Genomic DNA, 26,926 nt, shown 5'->3' on the forward strand with positions numbered 1-26,926 from the left:
ATCATCCCCAGCCTGCAAGTGGAGGGAGGGACCCGAGCCAGGCAGGTATTCCCGGGAAGTTAAAACCAGCCCAGAACCTGCTGCTTGACGCGATCCTCGCCACTCCTGACTGCAAAGGGTGGGCACAGCTGGGGAGAACTGTCCTCCTGCCCTGGGACACAGTCCTTTTCCATGCTCTTCTCCAAACAGCGCATCATCCCTTACAGAAAGGGCCAGTGCAGGGGTATTAAAGACCAGTAAGTTTAGGACAAGTGAATTAATGGTGTAAGTAGGAGGCAAGGTGTTTGCTTAAAGCATTTAAAAGACATTTATTCAAAATAAAGGAATGAAGACAAAAGGAAAGCCACATTAAATGCCAGTCAGAATATCAAGCGGCTTCAGCAGGAACTCCCCGCAGCCTGCGCAAGGCCCAGCAATTGCAACACAGGGCTGTTGCCTCACCTCAGGCATTGCGTGTGTCCGAGGAAGAGCGCGGCGGTGGCAATCCCTGGCAAGCTTCTCGAACCTGCAACAGCCCTCAGCAGAACAAAGGCTTGATGGGACACGCACGCTGCAAGGCAATTACAATTCCTGCTGTTCAGCCCCAGATTCCCAGTGACATTTTGGGACGTGCCTTCTCCTGGCTCTGCAGGGAAGGGGAAGCTAACACGATCCTTCAGCAACTAGCACACAACAAGGAAATGAAACACACAGACTTATGGTTTACAGAAGTTTTTATTGTTCATTAAGGAAGCTTTTGTGCAAAATCAAGACAATGTTCTTTAGAAAGCAACTGCATGTGTCCCCCCCCGGCGTAACTCAAGTGGGTCAGGTGCCACGGTCCACAGGAAGGGAGAAAACTTCCCAGTGCTAGCACAGGATTTCCCCTGGTCCACCTCGCCTGACAGCTCACTAGCATGAATCCTTCTCTACTAAAAACCCAAGAAAATTAAAACCTTGCCAACCTGTAAGAGCAAGTGTCAATCCATCCCCACCCCCCCCACCCCCCCCCAAAAAAATTCATGTTAAGAGAACACCATTCAGTTTAATAAAAAAGAAAAAAATCAAATACCAGACTACATGCCTGTAACACAACCTGTACCTCCAGGGCAGCAATGCTGAAGGGAGCCCACTTCCTTCCTACCTACCCCAACGGGGATACACTGCTGGAGCCACTGCACAAGCCTGTCAAGACAAAGCTGCAGGTATTTTACATCTTCAGGAGAAATTATTTTTCTTATTTTAAGCCATGAGTGCTTCAGTGTTCTGTACAAATGCAAATGGGAAAGACAAACCGGTATTGCTATCTGTCAAGACTGCCCAGATATTTAGTATGTACACGTAAATAGCTAAAAAGCTGCAGTCGAGTGGTTTTCCATTAAACTGCATGAAAATTACTTTGCTTGCTGCTAAAGCGTTGTAACTGGAGCTCCCGCCTCGCCCGAGACATCACAGGAACAGTAGCAGTTGCCAGCACCTTTCTGAACAGGACTGGAATTTTCAAAGCTCCACCTCTGCTCAGCTCCTCCTTCCCAAAGGTCTCCTCAGAGCTACTCTGGTGCCTCCATTTTAGGGGTTAACTTGATCAGAACTACACACTAAATGCTGGTAGGGGATGCAAGGTCCATCTCAAGCAACATAAGCAGGATTCTCACTCTCGAGGCCCCTACACCCCAAGGGCCTGACTTGTTTCCAGGGCAGCAGCCTGCCCTGAAAGGCTTTTTTGTTGAGAAGCTCAGGCCGTTTCAGTGGGATGCTGCAGACATGTGAAAGGCATGTTGTCAGGTATGCCAGCAGAGCTGCCAAATACCCACTGCAGAGCTCTCACCATCTGCCACCTCTGCGTGCTACTCAGACCCATTTCCCAACAGAAATGGGAACTCTGGAAAAAAAAAAATATTTCAAACTAATTCAAATGGTTTGAGCATCAGTGAGAATGGGTGGCAGCAACAGAAACTCCCCACAAGTCTCATAGCGCCTCTGACGTCTTAGATGACTGAAATATGCCACGAGAGAAAAAAGATCAAGGAACAAACAGCAGTTTACAATAAAAATCATTTTTCCATGCATTCTGCCCTCTATGCTGAACTCACTTTGACATATGCACAGCCCCTGCTGACTTTTTCCCCTCTATCTTCTACCAACCCAGCTCACTCCACCTCCTTGGCACCCGCCTGGCTGCATGTAGGAAGCTGCAAGACTAAGCAGAATTGAGCAACTAGGGTAAGAAGAAAAAATGGAGCCATTCCTTAAGGACATCAGCATGCTTCAGAAGACTGAAATCCCACTGTACAGGGCTTGACAGTAGAACACCCATGCTTAGACCAAGTAGTCTGAGGAAATAAAAAGGACATGATCAAAGGCTGAGGGTTTCCTTAGCTATGATAACACCATGAGCCGTAAGCGTGGTCACCCAAATGCAAAAACATGGTCACTTGAATGCAAATGCATCTTTTTAGGTACCAGTTACTTTGAAAGGTAGCTGGGCACACAAAGTCCCCTCCTCTGCATCTGCAGAGTTTGAAAATTCCAGCCAAAGGGATTCCCAGATTCAACATTATCCCTTAGAGTTCCCCTACAGTTACACAAAAAATTAATATTCCAGCCAGATGTTAAAAAAGCAAAGCATGTAATCCTCCCAATGCTGACTACAGAAAGACATTTGAAAGTTTAGTCGTTATCTTGTTCTTTTTTTAAATTAAAAGATAATAGTTGTCTCATTTCACCTTCTCTGCCATTCTTCCCAGCACCTAAAAACCACTTCAGCCTATCAATTAAAAAAAAATCTACAACACACTGACTATTTTTAGGAGCATAATGAGTTAAACTGTACAATCAGAAATATCTTTGTTAAGTCAACAATGAAGATCTGATCCTTCAACAGCAGCACTGCTACAGAAGAGTTACAATAAAGGAACTTGAAGGTCAAATTGTTAATGAGGCAGAGAGGAGGGACATTTGAGATACAGCTCTCCGCCAACCTTGGCCCACATTTTTAAGAGCCATGGCAAACTTTCAGAACTGGAAATTCTTCTTCTAGTTCCACACATGACGTTTGCAGTGATCAACAGCCTAAAGGGAAAGAAATAGTATATGTTAGTGGAAAAAAGCCTGTTTGCAAGCAAGTGTGTATCTACACATACAATTCAATGCCTTATTTTGAGCAAAGATCTTGGGAGCAAATTTGTTTTTCTTAAAATAAGTGATTCCAGAAAGGACTAGAATAAATAACATCCTCGTCCCCACCCAGAAGCTTCAGGAAAGAATGCTGATGACCCTTAGCCATTAAGGCCTGGCAAAGAAAGCATCAGCCCACATCAATGCTGGCAGCCAATTTTTAGAGCCTGAGGAGAGGTCGTGACATGGAATGTTGGCTGCAGGAACACAGACTAAATATAAAGCTCACGTTGTACCTTACTACAGATTCTGCAATGCTGGCAGGCAGGTGGGAGATAGGAACGGAAGGGAGCAGAAACAGTCTGCTTTAAGCAAGCTAAGGGCTACGGAAGACCCTCTAACCAAACTCAAGCACCTCTAGCTAGTATCCTTTTGCTTCCTGAACCTGGAATTCATCCACCTGAAAGTGCGGTATAGAAGCCGGGGAAGTAGCTTATAACGAGCTATCAAAGGTCAAGAGGGAACTTGAGGCAGAATCCTGCTTTACATACGTTGCACTGAGCAGCAGTCTCCATGTTCTTACACCAGTAGCCTGGACCCCAGACACAAGCATCATCCCCCAGGAGAGGCTGTTTAGCTGATCCACAGACTCCAAGTTTCTGTGAAAAGAAGAGCAGCAGAGTCAGCATCTTTCTATTTGCACCAAGGGGTCTCAAGTCCAGCCTTACATCCGAGCTTCCACCTGAGTGAACGTGGAAGCGACACTGAGGTAACTTCAGGAGCTGACAGCTACGGTCACACTTGCAGCTGAACAAGTAGACACAAAGCAGTAACATGACACAAGGAAGAATTAAGTTACCGCAACTGCTTCTTCATATTAAGTTTTGAGAAACAGAGCTTTCTCCAGAAATGTCATTTAACTTCCTCTCACGGCATTCAGGGTGCACTACACCTTGCTACTGAACCTCACCAGTGGATAACCACTGGCAGCTCTTTTCTTCTCTCCCTCCTTGCACAAGGCTGGCAGTCAGACAGCTGGCCATTCAGTCAGCCCGAGGCCTTGCACAACCACATTTGCTCCGAGCATTCAGCGTGCTGATTTTTATTCCAGCAGAGTTTCCGCACGCTAGGCACTGAAAGGCGTACAGAAGAGTAGGCAGGACTGCATCAGAGCCCGTGCTCGATAGAACTAAACGCAATACTCACGGTGCAAACAAAAGTGGGATCCATCATCTCTGCCAAGAGTTGCACAACCACAGGTTCATACTGTTCCACAAACTGAACACACTGTAACAAAACACAGGTTAAGAGATTCTCTTACTGAAGCTTTAGAAAGAAGAGGAAGATCTGGTCTGCAGCAGGCAGGCCTGTACACTACACTCCAAATACACTCCAAACTGATAAACCAGAGGCTTGAGGTCTGCAGACAGAAAAGGACTCAGCATCACACTAATCACAACTACCTCATTTTTTGCTAGTTCATACCTGCCTGCAGCTGTCAGGTTATGACGAGAAAAGGGTCAAAAGGAAAAAGAACCAAGCAGGACACACTTTGATTTGCAACGCTTAACCTCTAATCATGGAGATCACTGCTGTCTCAAGAGGAAAGCACACTGAACAAGCTGGAGACAAACGTCCTGAACAGGATGGCAGCAATGCAGGAATGTCTCTGGAGCAGTTTTAGCCCAAGTAGTCGCTATTCGCTTCAGTCCAGGCAGCAGCACGAGCAGTTCCCATCGGTAGCAGCCAGCCCTCTAGTGGGGAGGCCATCTCCAAAGCACACACAGATACTGGCCTTCTCAGCAGGGACTAACGGCACCGATTAATAAGCAAACCACAGCTATTAAACAGCCCCACAGCAGTTAGCAGGAATAGTGTTTCATAGCTGCTTTAAGCCTGTATATTGTACGCCTAAGTAAACTTACAAGCAGTTGCCACTTGCTGACACTCAGCAGCCACCTAATAAGATTTCCAGGTAAATCTTGATAGCAGTGGCCTAACAGGTGTTGCTTTTTGCTGTCTCACTGGAATTATGCCAGCCTATTTCCAATTACTTTGTTAATCCCCTGAACAGGATCAGTGTTGAGAAAAAAAAAACACCTTCAAAACCCTTCAGCTGTTCCCACCCACTGTTCTCAGAGGATTTCCAGGCAAACCTTTACTGACTGCAAATTAGTACAACCACCCAGTCAGTCATTCCAGGCCCTTAAAAAGTCACCATCTATTCAAAGGACTGCCAGCCCTCAAGGATGCGGAGAGCGAAAACCTAATGCCCCTGCACCCCAAACTCCTTCCAGCCTCGCACAGAGGAAGACTGACTGTTCTTATAAAAACCACCAAGAGATGCTGCTCTCTAGTTTTTTCAAATACTCTGCAAGACATCTTGACCTTCTGTTCACCTCCACCTGCCTTGTTCCGAGCGGAAGGCAGGCTGCCACACAGCAAGGCCTGCGTCGTCATTTGGCTGCCTCAGATCAAGCCTGCTCCCTCATTTTTGCTCTGATGCACATGAGAAGCTGCTATGCTTCAGTGCTAACTAGCAAAGGGAGAAACCTAGGAAGGATCAGGTTGCTGAACACAAGCCAGACCCAGCTGCACCTGCGGACAGTTTGTCTCCAGCCAAAGACCAAGGCAGTCACCCAAACACAGAGACCTCTATTATGAGTACCTGGACGTTTATAGCAGAAGTAGAGACACTTGCAAGACGGATCTAAAATTAGCATGTGGACAGAGTATCAGGTGAAACACTCAGAAAATAAGGTAAGCTTAACTGTCACTGTAGGACCTACGTAAACCCAATGAATTAGCAAGGACAGTTCCCAACCATCAACAAGACCATCGCTTTTTATCCTGCCTCCTACACAAGCACTTTACCTGATCACTGACAGACTCTGGCAGGAAGTGACAGACTTTTTCCAGTAAAGCTTCAATTTCAGCTGTCGTGGCATTCTTCTCTAGTTCTTTGTCTGCATAAGCTACCACCATCTTGCAGATATCACAGAAGCCACCTGCAGGTTTCACTAAAACTGAGAAGAAAAAAAAAAATAATCAGTGCTTAGGTAGTTCCCCCAAATAGAAGAAAGGAGGCAGCATCAGCAAAGTACTAAAGGACATGTCCTCAAAAGAGATAATCATAGGTGAACTAGCTCATTTTGCAACACCACTGATTCCTCGTTACCAACCTGGCTGCTGTGGAGGCTTGTCGGTCGCACAGCATTTCAGCATAACACACACAGCTTCAGGATTCGTTGCCTCCAAGAGCATGTCAATCAGAGCCTGGCCGTACACATCTATGAAGTCCTTACACTGGTCTTTGACACTTGCTGGGAACAGGTAGCAGACCACCTCCATTTCATGCACAATCTCCTCCTGAAACACAGTGAAGTGAGGCAAATGAGGAACAGAAAACTGACTCAATTCAAAGGTACACGTTTTCTTACTCCCACCCACCCAGGATGGGAATCTCACTCTCACGACAACAGGCAATAAAATTAACTTTCCTTCCCCCTCCCATACAGCCCCCTTTTAGCCAAAGCCTAGGAAGAGGTACCGTTTCCACCACTTACACACCTCTGTCTTGTTGCTCTCCAAGAGGCCAGTCACTTCTTTCACCATGGTTTCACATATTTCACACAAGGAAAAAGTTTTCTCTTGAACTGAGGTTTTCTGAGTACACAAAAGAAACATACAAAATAGTAAATCAGCACTTGACCACAATTGGCAGGGACAATTCCTAAAAGATCAGTCTAACAGCATTCACATTCAGGTGCAGCACATGAATTCATTTACCAAGCTGGACAGTTTGAGCTGAATTCAGAAGATCACACAGAACCCAAAACCAACCTTAAAGGTCTCAGTAAAAAGCCTTTCTGAATGAATAGTCATTTTGTGTGACTAATTAAGACTACAATCCCCAGGTTGTATAAGGAGGAAAGTTGAATTTAGTAGACACGGAAAAATAAGCAGCCCCACAGTGACTGGAGTCAAGGAAAATACAAAGTGGTTTTTGAAATACATTGAGGACAAAGTTTACTAGAATTGAGAGCACTCTCCTATTTGCAAAATAAACCTAGAAATTGAGGGACTTGAGGGGAAATTGTTTGGAGCCTGATAATCAGAAGTTAACTGTCCTCAAAAGAGACTTTCCAAAAAAACCCTCAGCCCATGAGAAGCTAAAGGTGCTTCTTCAAACTCAGAGCTTCAGCATTCTGACTGAGCACTCATCTACACACGCAGAGTGCAGTCCCATTTTTAAAAGGGATCAAAACACAACTCCAAATGCAGAGCAAAGCTCCAATTCATCAATTTGCCCTCTAACATTTGAGGTGTCATTTAAATGGCTGCTATACTCCACTGCTGGAACAAGAGTTCCCATTCAATCCTGAAGTATTACCCTTTAGCTTCAGTTTAGCATAGGCTCTGCTATTCTTACAAATCAGTCAGCTCTCCTACTTCACAGATCAGCATCAGAAACAAGAGGAGGCCAGGAATTTATACGCAGGCAGACTTGGATTATTCTACACATAAAAGCTCGTATTTTTCTGTTTCACCTAGTTCATTACACTAAAGCAAAACAGAAGACAAAGCTGTTGAGTACAAAGAGTCCATCTTACCTCCACAGTTTCCATTTTCACTTCATGAACCACTTGAGCTGGCACCAGAGTCTGAAGAGGAACAGATTTCACAGAAGGACAGAACCCAACCATGGCACAGATGTCCTTTGGTTGCTGGAAAGAGAGGTATAAGCAATTTTTAAAAGTCTAGAAGACTCTGTTCTTTCCATGGAGCCTGTGAACGGGCACAGAGAACAAAGTTTTAAAAGGCTCCAACACAACTAGAAGTTTCATTGACTACTTCTACTTCGAGTATTGCCAAAGCATTTGATACGGTTATAGGCAGGACAACTACCAGATGAAATTTAGCAGTTCCTTTACAAGAAGAGGAGGTTAGGCCACATCCATTTTAAAACCCCATTTACCATGAGCTGATGCAAGCCCTTCAAAGGAGTTGACTTAAGAGCTACCAACACCAAAACAGGCCACCAGCATCACATTAGACCTGCATCCGCAAAGCTCCTTCCCTGAAAGCTTGAAGTAATCACAGAAGAGGCTTATTATCCTGACTACAGAGTTCACCCAAAAGCTGAAAGAAACACCTAGAAGAACTCCTTTTCTCATCCACAAACTACCTTCTTTAAAGCAGCCAGTAACATCACATTTTGCAAACAGAAACAGATTCTCTCATTACTGAACACAGCCTATAAGAAACAAAAGTTAACCATGTTAAAACCTAAGCTTAACCCTTTTTACCAGTATCTGCAGTAACTATATTTCAAGTGTTCTTTTCACAGTAAGAGGGAAAACAGCAAACAGAAAACAAAGGCTTTAAAAAGGCTAAGTCTTCCTCAAAGGTTTTAGAAACAAACATTACTAAATGCAAAAATAAATGCCAGACATGAGGCAAACTGCTCTAAGGAGGCCACATTATATCCACACAAAGTGAGAAAGGCCATACAGAGTAATACACAAAACTTGAATTTTCCCACCTGAAGTCTACTTAAGCTAAAAAAAGTTACTTTTGATCCTATGGGTAATTAGAAGATCACACCCCACCCTGTCACCAGGGCATCAAGCTTCTTACAGCAGAGGCTTATGCAACTGTTAATACATCATGCCACAACCTCATGCACGGGCAAAAGCAGTATCTCAAAGATACAGTGCTGCTTCAGACTACTCCAGGCAGTACCTTTAAGTCAAGCCCTTTGGTTCATGCATTGTAAGAAGCATTTCCAGATATTAATGTTACAGCAACACCCACATGCACACAACATGTTCTCTCACAGAGAGATGACAGACACAAGGTCTCCCAGGACTGGTTAAATTAAAAGACCAAATAACTCTAGGAAGCAGGAGCCTAAAAGCCTCCTGCATCTTCTTTTCAGTTCATATACTCCAAACATCGATAGCGTTGTCCTAGATTTAAAGGTTAACCAAGAAAAGACCCGGGGACAGCTTCACTCAAGCCCTTTTGAGCCCAGACTTTAAACCAGATGCTGTGAGGAGCCACCAGCATGCTTTTTCTACATCTAATTCTTCTTGTATGGAAGTGAGCATATTTTCTGCTCCACTGGTCAAAGCATAATCAAGCTGAAATCTTAGTAGCACAAACTGGTATCTGGAGCTGAAAGTAGGATTGATCCACTGGAAGAAGTCTATAGTCTTTCTCTGGTTTAATCATATAAATATCCCTTGTATCTGTCAACACCGAGTACAATCACACATGTACACAGCTAATAGAGCAAGAAGTGAACTACAAGCCCTTCAAGAGCAAGAAGTGACTACAAGCAGGCTATCACCACAGGCAAGTTGCTCACCTACCTGATCCTTCTGTTGACAGGGGAGATTGGAGACAGAGGAAGAAAGAAGAAATTAAAGATAACAGTTAAGAGGAAAAAAAAAAAAAAATCAAGCACTTGGAACTGCATATAGTCTTTCCATAAAGGTGATGGAATATGACATGGTCCCCACCCCAAAGAGCTTTAGCATTGCTACAGCAATTCACATTTAATTGCCCAGTGCTAACCAGCGTTATTCATTTGAAGTTATTAAAGCATCCTGGGTAAGACTACCTCCAAAGAGCATGAACAACACTCAGCCGGATGCAAGGTGTGGTCATACTCCAATTTCCGGTATTAACAACACACCGCATTGCAATGCTTAAAATGAGAAACTAACTGTTGTTGGCACAAAGGTTTGCTTCCCCCCGAATGCTTAAGAAGCAGTATAAGCTTCTAAGTAGCCTTTAGCAACTGGAAACAAGAGGCCACTGTGTTGTCAAATTCAGGTTCAAGTCAGCCACATGCTCTATTCATAAATTCACCTATAATTTGTTATTTGTGGCATCTAGGCACTGCATTACTAACGAAAGGCTTACTCATTTTTTTTTTAAAGGCTTTGAGATCTCTGGATAAAGAGGTGCTATGGAGGTGGTCAGAGGTAAAATATATTGTATATTGCTGCAGACCAGAGCTGGTGCAGTAGCACTCACTTTCTGTGGCTCCTATCAAGAGCCCAGAGAGCAGGAGTCTTAAGATGGCAATTCCAGAAGAAGGACATTTAGTCTTGCTTCAAACAGACATTATCTTTAACACTTGAACCAATTTTGCAACACGGTGAGAAAGACCACCTCTAATATGCTTAACATAGTATTTGGTGAGGAGGGGGGAAGTAGTGTAAGTACAGGACTGAGATAAAAGCGTATAAAGGAACATATGTAATGCATCTCCTGTGTTTCAAAGGATTAGAGTGCCTTTTGCACCGCTGAAGTGGTTGGGAAAGAAAAGGAAGGTGCTAAAGAAAGCATTCTGAGACTGAAGTTACTACCCAATTAAACCCCAAGTTCAAAGCGTTAACACCAAGACTTACAGAGCACGGGCTCTCCCCAGACTTTTACTGCAGTAAGTGTTTCCTGTTTCCAAATAAGTTAGCTACACAAAGCAGAAAAATTAACTGAGAGCAAATATTATATTCTACTGATCTTACCATGTGCATCATCATTTGGATAGCCAAGTCAGAATATTCAGAGATATAGTTCTTGCACTGCAGGAAGTGGGAAAAGAAAGTCTTGTAAATATCAAACCACTTAAGCTGTAGAGTTAATCTAGAATTTTCTAATACATCTCAAGGTATTAATTTACCTGGTCTGCTTAATAACTATTCTGTTGTCTTTCAGAGCTTGTCCCAAATATAAGATAGGCATTTCAGATTACACAATCACTGCACACACAGCTGCTTATCTGATGAGCGCTTTTCTCTTCCTCTCAGGGCAAAAGCACTCTCCCCCTCATTGATATCACCACATTACCCTGCCAGATCATTTTTATGAAAAAGGCCTTTAAGGCCTAGCAGCAATCTTGAGTCTCCTTCCTCTTCTCCAGACCCATACACCCCACCCCACCCAACTTTCTTGACCAGAAAGTTTTATGATTTCACCATTGTTATTGTTACACTGTGTAACATACCCCACATGTGACACACTCGCCTTTGTTTTATTAAATAGAGATTACATTGAGAGGGTTAATGCACTTAAACTATTTCATGTTTGCATACAGGAACAGATTTTTTTAAACAAAAAAAAATAGCTTACCATATCAGACATTCCAGGTCCCAAACGGTCACACTCCTCCTTGGCATGAGCAACCAAAGACTTTACAAAAGATGAGTTTGTCCTCACAGCTTCCTGAACATCAGTAACCAGCTGAATGCAATCCTGGCACACCTCCCCACTTCCCTGGACAAAGAGTGGAAGGAAACTTAAGTTGATGTATCTTCACATAACATGTTTTAGAAGCTTCCATTGCTACCAAGTTTTAAAAACTATTTTAACATATACAAACCTTAATAAACACTCTATAGAATACTCAAAATCCTGAGCTAATACAAATAGAAAAGCTACTGCCAGTATGTGCACCAGCCACTAGATGGAGATTAGGTACCTACTTGGCTCTGAAACCTGAGATAACTTTAAGATACCCCACCTCCAAAACCTATTGGTTTTGTTACAGACCACAGTGGGAAAATCTCTAAATTTGGGGTAGATCTTACCTGCCCCACCCACAGCAGCTTGTTCTCCACCCACCCAACTGTTCTAACTCCCATGTCTAGGCTTGCTATCAAGATTCAGTCTCTACTCGCAAGTTCATTGTCTCATCTACTCCCCTCTGTCAACTATTTATTCTTTTCTGATCCAGTCTGTCACCTCTGGATTCAGAGAGGAATGCTTCCCCTGAAGGGCACAGCTAGCAGATTACTCAGGATGTGAGAGAATTATTCTTCTTTTGAACCCTACTGCCAAACTCGCTCTCAGAAGAAACTGCTTCCAGTAAGACCTGCTTGACTACTGCAGTCCTGGCTAGGAACAGCCCAGCACAAGACTTGTCTTTATAGACTGCAGTTGTTAATCCAAGATCATACATATGGTGCACAGGGGCCGCAGCTATCACCTTACTTAGCTTTAAATTCACAGGTGATGGAAAAAGGTAGTTGTCTGTATGCCACAGCACAAAATTCAATAGGAGACAGTCATGCAGGTGAAGCACACCAGCTTAATCTGTGTCCAGCACAACAACCCCTTACCAAGAATCATCAATAAATTCCTACGCTAAGGAGCACTGAAGCTCTGGAGCAAAACACAGCAGACATGCTGGAATAGCACTGCACCCTTACCTTAGACTTCTGCTTGGGTTTGTCCTGAGGGTAAAGGAGAAGAGGCACATTAGCCATGAATGGGGATGCCAGCTCAGAGAAGTCCAGCTCTGGTATTTTATTGGACTGGAGTTGTTTCTGAAGTTTCATTGCTGCAAGGTGCTTCTGAAGGGACTGGCACAATGAGAGGGCACTACATACAACTTCAGGTTTATCCTAGGGGAGATAAGACACATACATAAAGCTCTACACTGACGGCACTTTCATATGAAGTTCTGAGTAGAATGTCATTCAGCTGAAGCATAAGAAGGGAAAATGATTCACAGCAAGGAAGCAGTCTTCAAATTTACGCCACTAATTGCAACACCAGCAATCCATACAGGATTCAAGGATCATGTGCACAATTTTATGTAGAACTCCAGGCATCAATGGGAGCACAATTTTTAATTCCAACAGTTTCAAATTGTTATCTACTTACTAGCTCTTCTTTGATCATATCCATGACAACTGGTAGGTAGGAATCCACAATTTCTTTGCACTCAGAGACCAGCTCTTGGTCAGGAAGAAACTCACACGTCTTTTCCAAGTAAGAGCGGATCTCATCCTATAAAAGATGAGGTGGGCTATAGACTATCAAAATACATCTCTCCCTCAAATGCTCTCTCCATTCCCAAACCACACGATACAAACACCAAAAAAAGCCCCTTGGACTCAAGTAGGTCCAGGCAGTTGGCAAGCAAAACTAGAATGAGGTTTTATATTACAGGTCTATTTTCCCCAGTCCTGGACTTTGATGAGACCCTGCCAAAGTGAAAACATGAAATACTGCCTGCAAGGCCTGCACACCCCAGTCTCACCAGCACAGAACAATTACATTTAAGAAGAGAAAGTGAAATTATGGACTGGTGGAACAGCAATTTGTTTATACACAGTACTCCCAGGTTCACAAAAGAAAAAGGGACAAAGTGCCCACAACCAAAATTAAGTCCACTTGGTGTAATCATCTACTTCTAGAGACTGCAGTATCCCACCTTTTAAGATCAACGGCCCACTGGCACAAGAACAATCTTCTGAAGAATCTACAGTCAATCAGGGATGTTTTAGAGTGGTAGAGGCTCTAGAATTTGCTAATCTCTAAACCAGAAGAGACTGTTTAAAAGCCTTTTCCCATGCACTCTGGCCCCTTTCAACATTTGCTGCTTAAATTGGGAAAACATCAGCAGACTACTCTTCCACCCCCTCACCTTGCAATCTTGTTAAGATAATGAAATCAAATGGTGCCTTGGGGCAAGGAGACAGGAGCTCTGCTTACCTCTGTGCCATTATCCTTCAAAACCCTGCCAGCCACTGTCACAAGTTCCTTACACAAGTCGCAGGGAATACTGTTCTGGAGAAAGAAGTAGAGAGTTACTCTGAGACAGAATTAAGCACCTGTCAATGCAGTGTGTGAATAACAACATGAAGAACAAGCATCACATTTGGAATTGAAGTTAAGGAAGAAATATAGGCTGAAGCTGGGGCGGGAAGAGGTATTTTTAAATAAAGAGTGAGACTATTCCAAGCATTTCCAGCTCCAGTTTCTTCAGTAAATCAACATGGCATGAAGAAGCAGGCATGCTACCACTTGCTTACTTCACCTAGTCCCACCTCCCTTGAAGTATAAAGTATATTGCCCCGAGAAGCCTTCTCCTGAACCTTGTACCTTACTCTTCAAAGAGTTCACACTTACTAAATATCTAAGAATTTTTCAGGCAGCTTCACTCATTTTAGTTGTGCTCTGCCATTCTGACATTCCTCCCTTCCCCTGCTTTTCCACAAACTGAAACATCTCGGCGCAGATATAGCAAAGGTGGACTGAATGCATCTGTAAGTAAAAATGCCTTTTTCCCCTAGAAAATTGTGAAACAATACCACAAATTACAGCTACATCTAGTAAAGCAGCACTCACATTTAGTACAAATGCAACTTGAAAAGCCACACTAAATGTTACATTTGGACCATTATTTACTGCCATAGCTTCTAGAATTTAGCTGCACTTTTGTGGAACATTAACTTATGAGAAAGACCTAAAGAAGCATGCAGCTTTTTTTGTAATAAGCCTATGAGGTTGGCATTGCTCAAGTTAAGAAAAGGCTCTAGGAATTAGGAGTTGTTTTAATAAAGAGGAACGAGTCTGAAATCCACTAACTCCATTCCACACATTGCTCGGTGATTGTGCAACAGGTCACAGGAGAAGTCAGCAGACAAGTTGTGCAAGGCAGAGAAGTGGAAAGCAAGCTTTATCTAGCACCCAAATTAAGGCACAGTAACCAAGGCACAGTCAGATGTAGCACTTAACTCCGATCAGAGACTCGGAAAATCTCCATCAGCATATGGAAACCAGCTACCTCAACTACAGGTGGGAAGAAGTCTCAGTAGTCGATACTTACTACAGTAGGCTTGTTCCAGACATTCTGCTGGCAGTGTTTCACCGCTCCGCACTGCGATGCTGTCCGAACACTCTGACACCATACCTCCGGGCCCTTCACACAGTCCTTCTGCCACAAAACGGGGCTTGCCACAGCTGCCAAAGAAAGAATTGTTCTTTCACAGTTGTACATTTGAATGATTTCCACTCCAAAGCAAGCAGGTTAATGCTGCAAGCTATAACCACAACTTTCTATTAGGCCACTTAGGTTTGCTAATATTTTTAAGTATGTTTCAATCCAGCAATTTCTACCTGAAACATAAGAATGAATTCCAAATACGGATTACCCAGCCAAAGAACTCCAGAAAAATCGACACAGTTGAACTTCCCTACTGAAGTGCCTGAGAACCTCAGCAGTCCATTGCCCCATCATCTACCTTTTAGGGAAAAAAAAAAAAAAAGAGCAGAAACAACCCCCCCCCACTTTGCTTAGCACACAAGAACTACCAGATGAGTTGAAACAGAGAAACTGCTCACTGCAGAAGGCCACACTTCAGACAGCTGATTCCCAAAGCTACAACCCCACCTCTTCTCCTGTCCTACTGTCCTCGCACTCACCAACTCTCAACTAGCAGTCACATCTAGCTTGTAATTGCTGTCTGCATTCTGTCTCCCAGGTCAACCACCCTCTTCTCCTACAGCAACTGCAAGAGCTAGGGAACTAATTGGATTAGAGGGCACAACACACACATTACATGCGGGACTTGAGGCAGGTACAGACCAAACACTGATCACAAACAGAAAGTTTCAAGTCAAAGCAAAAGAGGGACAGAAAACAATGTGAGACATGTTCTGTCAAGCAGCTTTTAAACCCATTAAATCTATTTAGACTTTGTTTCCTCTTGGTCAGTTCTTCAACTGTATACAGAAAAATCTGTGAGGGAAAAATAATTTTTAAAAAAGACACTAAGTCCTTGTCTAGACATCATCTCCTACCCCAGGTGGAACTGTCTTGCAACCTATAAAGTTTTGAAATATAATACAGAATACCACTTCTAGACAGACTTCCTAGAGAAGTGTAAAAGATCTGCACTAATAGTAAGTAATAGGACAAGTTAATCAACCACACCTTCTAGATGACTTTCCAAGCATTTTTGACTTTTTTTTTTTATTGTGCTGTCTGATCCGGACACCCAACTTCTCCCCAGTTTTAGAAAGCCATCCTGTCAGTAGGCTGTTTCTTCAGCCGTCGGTCTCCTATGTTGCACTAACCTATGAAGAAACAACTCCTAAAATCCTACAGCAGACAAGCTCCAAAGAAATCTGCCATGGTCTAAGCCCACAAGGCACTGCTGTCAAAGTTTTAGAAAAAAACCCAAATGTCTTAGCTGTATAGGTGTTGTTTCAGAGCCATCATCTCCACATCAATGCTGTTTACACATCACAAAATGCTGTAAAATCACACTGTCAACCAAGAAGCAGGAATTCAGCTATTTGATTCCTACAAAGCTTCTAGTAAGGTTATGACAGATGAACAATCACAGCCACTTTTCCATTTCTCACATCTTACTTCTAAGCAATTAGAGAATCAACTTAACAGCTGAATTTCCAGTGCATCCTCTAGGTACACTGTCACTACACATCAAACAGAGCCAGATAAACACTGCTTTATAGGTGGGATTCTGCAGCCTTCTCAGCTGTTAATTTATAAAGCCTGTTTACACTGGATTTTACAGAGGAATGACCCATTTATTTTAAGAAAAATGTGCTTTGCATACTTAATTTTCTACACAAGAGCTTGAACTTTGTCACCCTCTCTCCCAGCAAAAAGCCTAAATTGCATATTATTCTTCAACGAGACAGCACACTAGAACTGCTTGTAAGACCATACAAATAAGACTTCAAAGCTTCTAATGTACAGTGAGCAAAATATTTACAGCCAGCCTATTCTAAATTACAGTGTTATCTATCTGGAAGCACTAAGAATAGGTAAGTTTCAAAGTCAGACTGGTCAGCCAAATAGCTGTCAGCTCTGGCAGGATGACAATAACCAAGTACACACGTGGTTGAGGGAAAGTGTTATTCTTCCCTTTCAGATACTGGTATTGAACAGTGGTAGGAAGGCTCTGCAAGGTGGAGTCAAACTCAGGCTAAAGTCAAGCAAGACCTTGAGTTTAAACAGTGGAATTAAGGGCTTCCAACTATTTACAAGTACCGGTTTTAACCTATGCCTCTAGTTCTGTAAATCAAAAGAAAATTACTCCCCCTCCCGTTTGAAACATACGGCAAAACTGCAAAACTAAACTGTAAAACTACAATAGTTATTCCAAGCAGTTTCTCAAACTTTTGATCTAAGAAGCCACTTAAAACCGAAACTGAGGAATTCATTCTGTAACTTGCACTGGTTTGAGCTAGTTCTTAATGAACTTTCAGTTTTTGTTTGACTAATTTTCACTTTAAGATCCTCTCTCTGTATGACTTTTCAGATCCATACCAGCTTCAGCAGAATGTCTAACAGCTGGTTTTGTTCCTTCTTCCTCATAGCCTCTGACCTGCTCATTATAAGTGCAGGACAAAAGAAATGCTATGCTTCTGATTGATGCTTACTTATCAGCTTTTTTGGCTGTACGTCTTTAACAAATTCCCTGCTGCATGGCTTCTGTATCCAACAGATGCTCACACAGAGTCAGTCACCAGTGCTCTGACACAGCAAGGGGTATCAGCAGGGCAGCAGGGTTTTGTCAGGTTACTGAGATCTCTTGAGGTCAGCAGAGTGCAGGTTGCACATAATTCTGTTCAGAAAGAAAAAAAGTCTTTAAATTTCAATTGATTTTTGACAGTATGTTAAACTACTTGATGCCTCCTGATTGTGCTGCTTCCCTGCATTATGTCCCACCAGTTTGGAAGGAGCAAAGAACAATTTCTTGGAAGAGGCGTACACAACCATATTTTGTTCAGATTCTGCTCAAAGGACTGCCACTGAGAACACAGTCACTTTGAATTTGAGAATAAGGACACTAATGCTATCTGCAATAGATAAAATCTCCGAAGAGCTGGAGACCAGCAGGGACAGTGAAGAATGAGAAGTATCAAACTGTTTATAAGCCAGTGAACACAGAAAACTAGTTTTAGGATGCAAGTAAGCACCCCAAACACCTTCCCACTGGTATTATTTAAAGTCCTCACTCCCGCACAACGTCAGAGCAAGATGAAATGCCAATTTGCCTACATAACTTTTCCATCATAAAAGCCCACAGATTCAGGAAACCTGAATCAGCTATACCATGAGGATGAACACTTATCTACAGAAAACAGAAAATGGAGAAACAGCAGTGTCCTTTCAGTTACACAGGACACTGGGGAAGTCCTTTCCTTCTGGGAAGACAACTCTACATTTGATGCTTTCCGTACAGATCTTTCTGGTCAAACAAGTAGGCAAATTTGTTTGTTAGGGCCACACATTGCTGGCACATTTTAGAAAGCAGCTACAGAACAAAGATGATGTGCACTAAGCATGGCTTCTTTTCTTCCATCTTCCATAGTGATTTTCAATACAGTTAAGCTTGCATTAGTTTATTCTGTGTTATGCTGAAATATTTTTATTACATAACTCAATGTCTAATATGAAAGGACGCACCTTCATTGCAACAGTATGGACCCTCCCTTTCTGAATACCCTGGGAAAAACAGAAACAAAACTAAAAAACTCCTCACTAATATGGATCTTGCAGATTCAGGAAAGAATAGCCCAAAATCCTTTATTATTCCCACTCTTTCCGCTTAGCTTGTTCTCCTGTTTAATTATGAAACAGTATTTTTCCTCATGTATTAACTTACAACAAAAGCAGATATGGCAGTGAAGTGTGTTAAGACCTTGTGCTGTTTCACAACAGAAGGAACAGTTTTGAGTCTTAACAGTTATCTTTCCTGTTCCCTCAAAATAGCCTCTGCTGCAAGAAGAGTGACACCTTAATGTGGTATTTCACACCCCCAGCACAGCAGCAACCCAAGAGAAAACAAAACACTGTCAGCTACCTCACAGAACTCTTAACACTTGCCGGACAATCCCAATGGTTTCTTCTTCTTAGTTCTCTCTGGCATCCCTTCATTTTATAAATTGCTCTTTATCTAAGGTCATCCATTTTTAAATACATTTCTCCTTTCTCTGTAGATTAGCTCTCAACAGTCATGCATCATGCCCATCCAAACCTGCCCCCCTTTCCCAAAGTTTCTGCAAGCTGCTATTTTTACAGTGCCTGACAAGTTTATCTGTGCAGGCCAGGGTGTTTCTTTAGTCATCCTCTTCACTGGCTCCTCCCTTCAGTTTCTTCAGTTTCAGAAGCAACAGTCTTTGCTCCACCAAGTTTTTCCTAAATTAAGCAGCAAAAGAAAATGGAGGAGGAAGGAGAAGGGGGTGTAGAAATGCAATCCACGTACAAAGGGTACATCTTTCAGATGTGTAAGACTTCAGCTTTCAGGCTTCCAGCCAAGCTGACAGCCCACAGGCACCCTAGGATCTTTGCATAGACTTGCAGCTTCTTGGAAAAAAAAAAAAAAAAAAAAGAGGAGAGATTCATACCCACTCTGACCTCTCTGATGCTCGTGTCTGACAGACAAGAGAAGTCTTCTCCCAGAACAAGCGTTGCCTCAGAAACACAGCCTGAAGCCCAACAACATAATCAAAATACTCCAAAAGCTGAAGGGCAACAGTAAAAAAGGAAGGAGAAATCTCTTCTTTGAGGCCCAGGCCAGCAACCTAACACTGCCAGAACACCAGTAACACAGTCCTGACAAGTGACAGCTACTGCACATCGCATGGGGCTCTGCCAGGAATTCACACAACAAACAGTTTAAAGGCTGTGAAGATAAAGGGAAACCCGCAACTCGCTCCCACAGCTACCCTACTTACTTCAGCAACTGTGCATTACTCATGGACTCTGCTTCAAAGCAGCAAATGCTATCACCTCCTTCCTCGACACTAGGCATCTGGAGTGGAAATGCTAACATACAGTCAGAAGTTAGGGAAGTAGAGGCAACAGTCTGCTCAGACAACATCCCCTTTTCTACTTGGAAAGCTTACAGAGCCATGCATGTGAAAGCACAGTTCAGTTCTTCACACCTCTTCAGGAAACAGGAACCTAAAAGGAAACTTATAATGGCTGGATTACCATTCTGCAAGGACAGCTACTGGAAAATTGGTCAGTAATTACCTTTCCTGAGAAGAACCTTCCCTTCCCTCAAGCATTTGTGTTATTCTTCTTCCAGGGAGAGTCTGCCTGAATTTCTTACCAAGATTCTCAGAAAAATATCTTAAGCAATTCCTTCCAAAGCTGTATTGAATCTACTAATGAGACTCTCGTGATCATGCTTAAAAGTTCACACCTTATATAAGCTTCTATGAACAGGGATTCTATGTGAGCCAGACCAGATCCCCTAAAGAGCCAGAGGATAAACGAGAAAACTATCGCCCAGAACACAAAGAAATTCAGCTTGAAGACTCAAGCCTCCTCCAAGCCAAACTGCTAGGAAAACCTTGGTGTAAGCAGCATTTTTACAGACAAATTAACCTGCAGTTGGCAAGAAAAGTGCTGAGCTGCTGTTCACTTTAATGGGTTGAAGTCAAATGTGGAAGATAACTTGGGGTTATTATTTGTTCCAAGTATATTAACATATTAATCAGGAGGGATGCTCTTTCTCAGGCTGTCCCACTTGGCAATGGTAAAAAAAAAAAAGACCATTCTGAATCTCCCAAAACCAGCCCACAGACCAAGTGAATGCATCAGTGTCTGCCATTCTGTGCTCAGTTAGTTACGGTCTTTTCCCCATTTCTTCTGAGAACTGCAAAAACAAAGCATATTTAAGTTAAAGAAGTCAAGAGGGATCAACTTCTCTTCATCGAATCTTACAAAGTGTCAACAAGTCAGGGAGTGACCTCAACCTGGTGTTATCTGAAGGGGTCAACACTCCACAAGCTCTCTAGTCAGTTAGCAAGTTTAAATAAAATTTCAAAAGTTGTAGTCACATCAAGTACTACTAACTCATGCCAAAGGTCTACTATGCCTCTGGATTAATAGGGCAGTAAAATGACCACAGTATTTGAGAGATTACAGGCAATTTGCAGAAGAAATGGATGAAATCTGGCTAGCTGTTATCAGTATTGTAGGTGTTGGCTGAAAATCAGAGTCTTCCTGTCCAGGAAGCTTGAAACATTTGTAACTAGTGCAATTCATAAGAAATAAGTTCTGAGTTAACACCATGACTGAGCTCTTTCTCAAAGTGGGGAACGCATTCTCACTTTGGTACGCTACCTCTGCTGTAAAACATTGTTCTGGCCTCAGCTGCTCCCTTGCTGCCCTCACCAGAAGACAAGCATGGTAGAAGAAGCAGTTTGTGTACGTACGATCAATCACAATAAAGATAGGAGAGAACAGAATGAGCCAAGACAGTAAAATTAGCTCTACTGTCCCAGTAAATAGACCCAGTTACTATAAAGGTTGCAAGAAAATAATTTCCACATTGACCAGAGCTTGCTACCAGGTTGCCAAGCAAGCCCTGACTCCTGCTCAAGATTCTTCTATGACAGAATTTAGAAAACATATTTGGATGTTCAAGGAGTAAGCGGTCCCATACAATATGTGAAGATACTCCCAAGAAGTTATGAGGAGCATTTTTCCCTGCAGCAGATCCCTGTAGAAATACACCTAAATGTTTTGAACATACTTGTTGTCCATCTCCATTCCCTCTGGTTTGGTTTTGGGTTTTTGTTTTTTGGGTTTTTTTTTTTAATGTAAGTCTGCAGAAATTCTGTATTTAACATCCTCCTTTCACCAGACAAATATATTCACACCACAAAGAACGGAAAAGTCTGCTAGTTATGCAGAGAGCCATGTCTGTAAGAGAAGACAAAAGTTCCTGGCCATAAGTTACACTGCAGTCCCAGCAAAGCACAGGTGAAGTCCAGAGGCCTCTAAAAACTTCAGACAACAGAAGGGCAGTTCAAGACACCACCAGGAAGAAACAGAAGAATAGTCTCAGGAGCAAAGCTCTTTTTCATGCTGCTGCCAGAGAAGTGATTTAATGCAGAATCAATGCCAGATATGGAAGACAACTCAACAGGAAGCTCCCTTAGGGAAAGGGAAGACATCAGACACCAGCAGCTGAGCAGAGAAAGTATGCCAGAGGGATGAAAAGGGACATTTTAAAGAGCAGCTTCTGGAAGGACAGCAGTCAGTGATGGGAGAGCCCTGAAAAGGGAAACTGTAGCGTACAAGGTGAAAGAATAACCTACCCAGGAGTACAGTGATGACACAGCTGATAGCAGGAAAGGGAGAAAGTGTTAACCCCTAATCTCTTCATACTAATAGCTTGCATCCCAGTGTGAACATTGTTAAAGGATTTTAAACTGTTACATTTCGAAAAAACAAGCCTTGAAATCTCACTGCAAGATTAGTTTACTCCACATCTTCAGGAAAACCTCTCTACATGCAGACTTTTACGGAAATAGAGAACAAAGTTTAAAAACCAGTCAGGTTAAACAGTGTAAATGTAAGACTCCTCACTCCAAGAGAAAGAAAAGTACTGATATCTGAAATTAAACATTGCTCCGTGACCAAATACATGGACAAACATTGCCTCAAAATATATGCACACACTTCAAAGACCACAGAAGTACCTCTTTTAACTTGCAATAGGAACTCCAATATCTTAATAGTAGCAAATTAATTGCATACAAAAGCTGCTATATTAAAAAACAAAAAAACAGAAAATAGACTGCAAGTAAATCCTTAAAGAAAAAACAAACACAAACCCTTTTTTTGTCACGTAGTTCTAAGGCATTGCCCCAAACCTGCTTTGAGGAATCAGATGCACATGAAACTGAAGCAAAACCCCACTGGCAGACAGCACTAGCTGGTCCTGCTTCCCCCACAAAGTAAAAATCTTCCTTCATGTTATACCAGAAAAACCCTCCCTGAAAGAGCACAGTCCAACCTCCCAGAGTCCCAACTGACATCAACGTCACCTGATGGAGATGCAGTTCAGTTTTGCTGACAAGCTCACACTCCCTTGTTCCACCCCCTACATCATCTCGGTTTTCAGAGATTCCCAGAACTGCTTCTTTGCGGTATGCTGAATAGCACAAACTGAGACTGTAAAAAGGCCACATAAGACTTCAGAAGCTCTGCAGATGCGATCGCGCGTTTTGCCAAGCATGACCATGACCAGGCAGAACAGCTTGTGCACCTCCTCCAGACACAACCAAGAACAACTCTTTCTATTTATACCTCTTCTGCAAACACAGAGGAGATTGTGCAAGGGCAGGTTTACACAAGCCACATGACTGGTGCGCTACCGAAGCACCGCTTTGTTGTGTGACGGTTGTAAGGTGCCTCTAACCCACAGCACTCCCTGTTATTCCTCTAAGAAAACAGGGAACAGGGACACACATTGTAGATATAAATTAGACAAACTTAACCTATAGTAGTGGGCTGCGCCAGCCTAACTTTTTTGTTAGAAACCACATTCCCAAAAAGACCAAGCCTGCAAACTATAGGACACAGTCTAGAGTTCAATTATCTGTTTTTTTCACATTCGCCAGAAAATTCAAGTCAGACTAACTCAGTCTTTAGTTTTCCTTTCCCCAGATGTTCTGACCAGTGTTTGCTAGAGGAATTGTACATTAGTTTGAAATCTTGGAAGAAAGGAAGATTAAGTCTACTATTTTAGAGGGGTGACATACTAACATCCTCAAACTTTTTACTTTCCACTCCCAGCGTAACTTTTATTTTACCAAGAGGAAAAAAAAAAAAAAAACTCAGCTCAAGACAAACTGACTTCTGTTTTAGCTGCACACCCAGCCTTCCTCCTTTCCTGGTCTCAAAGGCAAGCAATAATCAAACTGCATATCAGTAGTCCAGAGATCCTGAGTCCTGTACACCCTGCTGTAATTTCTTCGTGTCTCCCTTAAAGGGAAGATGCACAGGAGCACTGTAAGTAGGTCAACCAAAAACCCTCATGGCCTACCAGCCATGCTGTAACCCTGCCAAGCAGCTCCATTAGGATACGCCAAGGGTGGCTAGGTTTTAATACAGCTAATTAGTTAGCTTAGTAGACAAAAACGGTGTTTCAGTTTGTCACAGCAAAACCTTCAGAACAATCTGCATGCTACTGTAGGTCAGTCAGTATTCATAACAGAACCTTGGTGAAGAAAAGAGAGGTGTTTATTTGTGTTAAAAACAGTGACTTCCTAAAGAAAAACAGGCCTAACAAGTCTTCTGCTATGCTCAGCTGCATGCACATGCCTTTAACAGGTAGGCCAAGCTAACTCTCATTGCTGAACTGGTTTCTCATTACAATTTCCCTAAATACACTAATGGGAAACCTGGTGGAATCTTCAAGGCAAATCCTTTTTACCTTTAAAGCACAAGAAACTACAATGATTTTAGTGGAAACAGTCCCAACAGAAATTATAACTGACTGCAGTTAATTCAGTGCAGACACAAAAGTCATATTATTAAAGCAGATAAATATGCAGAGTAAAAGCTGACAGTTGCTTGCTTCCAGCCTGAGAGGTCTGAAATTCTCCACTAAACTGACGACACATCAGTATATTAAAACTCCACTTAAGTACAAGACTACTCTACAACCATGCAAGATCTCAGATGCGTATTCTACTGTAGGCTGCCAGCTGGTTATTCCTATGGTTTTTAAAGAGCTAGTCAGGCTTTTTTTTTTGTTGACTTGTCAAATGTTGCAGATTAAACTCGCAAGCAAATAAGCTCTAGGTTTAAAATTGTCTTATTTAAAGGAAAATTCTCTGAAAAGTCTCATGCATCACTGTACTAGACCTTCAACCTTGGGGTTTCTACCCATTGCATACCACAACCTGAAGGTGTACTGACCCTCCAGCCAGTCTGTGACCCATTTCTGTAGCTCTGTCTAGCTTCTGCAAAGCACAAAATACAAGCATTGCCTTTTCTAACCTCTCGTCCTAACGCTAAAGGCAGAGTATCAATTACTCCCACCACCACTTCCATCTCAGCAACGACAGGTAACAAGGCAGCAAGCAGCAACATTAGTGGAATTTTCCATGTGGAGCAGGAGACCCTAATGAAATGAAGCTGCTAAAAGCACACAACAGAAAGACTACCTCTTGCCACCTGAAAGAGGATTAGCACCCATCTACCCCTGAAGTACCAAAGATAGAGATGCTGGCAGAAAAACCAATTGCCCTTATTTGGCTCTATGAGGTGATATAGTTGCCCGATTAACGTCAGATATGGATACAAACTGACCCGATGCTACCACAGTGCCATCAAGAAGTCATTTCCTACCAGCAGTGGGAAAGGCTGGTTTCTCATGGGGACTTCTCACTGCGTTTACCTGATCGCTGTTCTTGGGTGACTTCCCCCACCCCAAACTTAGCTTTTCCACCACAGCCACCCCGAAAGCGCCCTCGAAACTCTCGCTCGCTCCCCCCGCGGGACCGTTAGGCCCCACATCGGGCTGCGCCACCGCCGGGGCCCTGGCAGGAGGCTCCCCCCGCCCGCCACCCTCCCTTATCGCTGCCTCCGCTCCCTGCGCTTTCGGCAGCCAGGCCCGGCAGCTCCTGCTGGGAGAAGAGAAGAGAAACAGCTTTAGGCCGGCCTCCCCCCCCCCAGCCACCTCATAGCGCCGGCCGCCCTCAGCCAGCTCGGGCAGGCAGGCCCTCGGTAGCGAGGGAACGCCGCCCCCAGACCGCCGAGGCTAAGCGTGAGGAGGAAGGGGAGCAGGAGGCGGAGGCCGGGTCAGCAGGACCGCTTACCAGCCGCCAGGAGCCCGAAGAGGCAGAGGAGCTGCCGCGCCATGGTGCCCCGCGCCCGTCTGCAATGCGGCGGCGCCGCCGCCCCCCCGCCCCTATATGAAGGCTGCGCCGGCCAGCACTGCGCATGCGCGTCCGCCGCACCGCCCGCCCGCCCCCCCCCCCCCCGCTCGGCTGCTGCGCATGCGCGGGGGAGGGGGCGCGCGCCCCTCACTACCCCCACCCCCCCGTGCGCATGCTCCGGCCGCCGCCGCCTCAGGCGGCTCGAAATGGCGGCGGTCGGAGGCTGCTCTGCGTCGGGGCCTTGGTTCCCCGGGCTTCTCTGGGTAGGGAGTGGAAGCCCCCGCCGCTTGAAACGGCCCTGCCTGGCCGGAGGAAAGACCCCACAGGCCGCAAAAGGCGATTTGCACAGCGCCGGCCCGGGGCCCTCCACAGGCAGTGCCCCCGGGGCGGTGGGAGCGCCACAGGCGGGAGGGCCCCCATAGCCCCCCCCCCCCCCCAGTTGCTTTCGGCCAGTGGCATCTCTTGGAGGTGCACAGCAGTAAGGTGTGCTACGGCAGAGCTTCCCACCCACGGCCTGCCCATCTTGTTGCCTGGGGTTAGGAGGTGGGCTAGTGCTTGTTTTCCCTTGGTGTGCCTGTCAGACTCCTGCTCCCTGTTGTCACTGAGCAGCTAGGTATCTGTGGTCCAAAGGAACATCAATTAAAAGTACGATTAAGAAAGCCTGAATTGACTTGATATCTCCCAGCCTCTTACTCCTGCCCCATCCCTTGCACTGATTCAGCCAACTGGAACAAAACCAACCCAGGAAAAAAAAAAAATGCAGTGTTTTCCCACTGGATCAACAAACCAAACCAGCTCAGCTGAGGGCCAGAGCCAGTCCCTCACAGGCAGAAGCCAGGCTCACCAGGACAGCACAGAGCTGCTAGACCAGCTTCCCTCTTCCTTTAAACCCATACTCAGGGCTTTCTGTTGCTGGAGGAAGGGTCCCAATAAGCTAGGTGCTTCTTTCAGCCTCTCTTGGATATCCCCTGCAGCCTCACCATAACTGGAAGACTCATCACTTCACATCCAAATTGCTCACAATCTGTGAGGCTTATCCTGACCAGTTCGTAAGGATCTTCAAGGTATTGCCCTTCATCCAAGGGCGTACATGGTGTTAACATGTTAGATCCCTACCTACGTGTTCATTTTTCAAGGACCAGACTTGTTGATAACATTTAAGGTTTATTTGCAGTATGAAGGTTAGGAGGAAGTGGATCTGCTCCGTTTCACTTTGACAGTCTATACCAAACAGGGTAATGCGCATTTCTCCTCTTATGAAGATCATCTTAAAATTAAAAGTCACACCACTGTGGGAGGCTTGTTATCTCACTCTTCTTTGCAAGACACAGCAGGAGCGCTCAGTGCTTAGACAGGGCCT

General features: G+C 43.9%; 1 protein-coding gene across 2 annotated transcripts; it reads right to left on the reverse strand.

Moving 5' to 3' along the window:
- Nucleotides 1–695: 695 nt before the first annotated feature.
- LOC141925747 (prosaposin) lies at nt 696–25,615 on the reverse strand. Of its 2 annotated transcripts, none has more exons than XM_074830235.1 (14): nt 25,507–25,615; nt 14,729–14,862; nt 13,612–13,686; nt 12,778–12,903; nt 12,321–12,515; nt 11,242–11,385; nt 10,638–10,694; nt 7,710–7,823; nt 6,667–6,762; nt 6,279–6,465; nt 5,971–6,122; nt 4,303–4,383; nt 3,648–3,755; nt 696–3,051 (listed from the first exon to the last, which is right to left on the reverse strand). In XM_074830235.1, the coding sequence occupies exons 1-14, from the start codon at nt 25,547–25,549 to the stop codon at nt 3,016–3,018; spliced, it is 1,548 nt and encodes a 515-aa protein (XP_074686336.1). In that variant the 5' UTR covers nt 25,550–25,615; the 3' UTR covers nt 696–3,015. The 2 variants fall into 2 exon arrangements, with proteins under 2 accessions (XP_074686336.1, XP_074686335.1); XM_074830234.1 differs by having other exon boundaries at nt 10,629–10,694.
- Nucleotides 25,616–26,926: the final 1,311 nt, after the last annotated feature.

The sequence above is a fragment of the Strix aluco genome, chromosome 7 (assembly GCF_031877795.1).
Source record: "Strix aluco isolate bStrAlu1 chromosome 7, bStrAlu1.hap1, whole genome shotgun sequence".
NCBI classification, from domain to species: domain Eukaryota; kingdom Metazoa; phylum Chordata; class Aves; order Strigiformes; family Strigidae; genus Strix; species Strix aluco.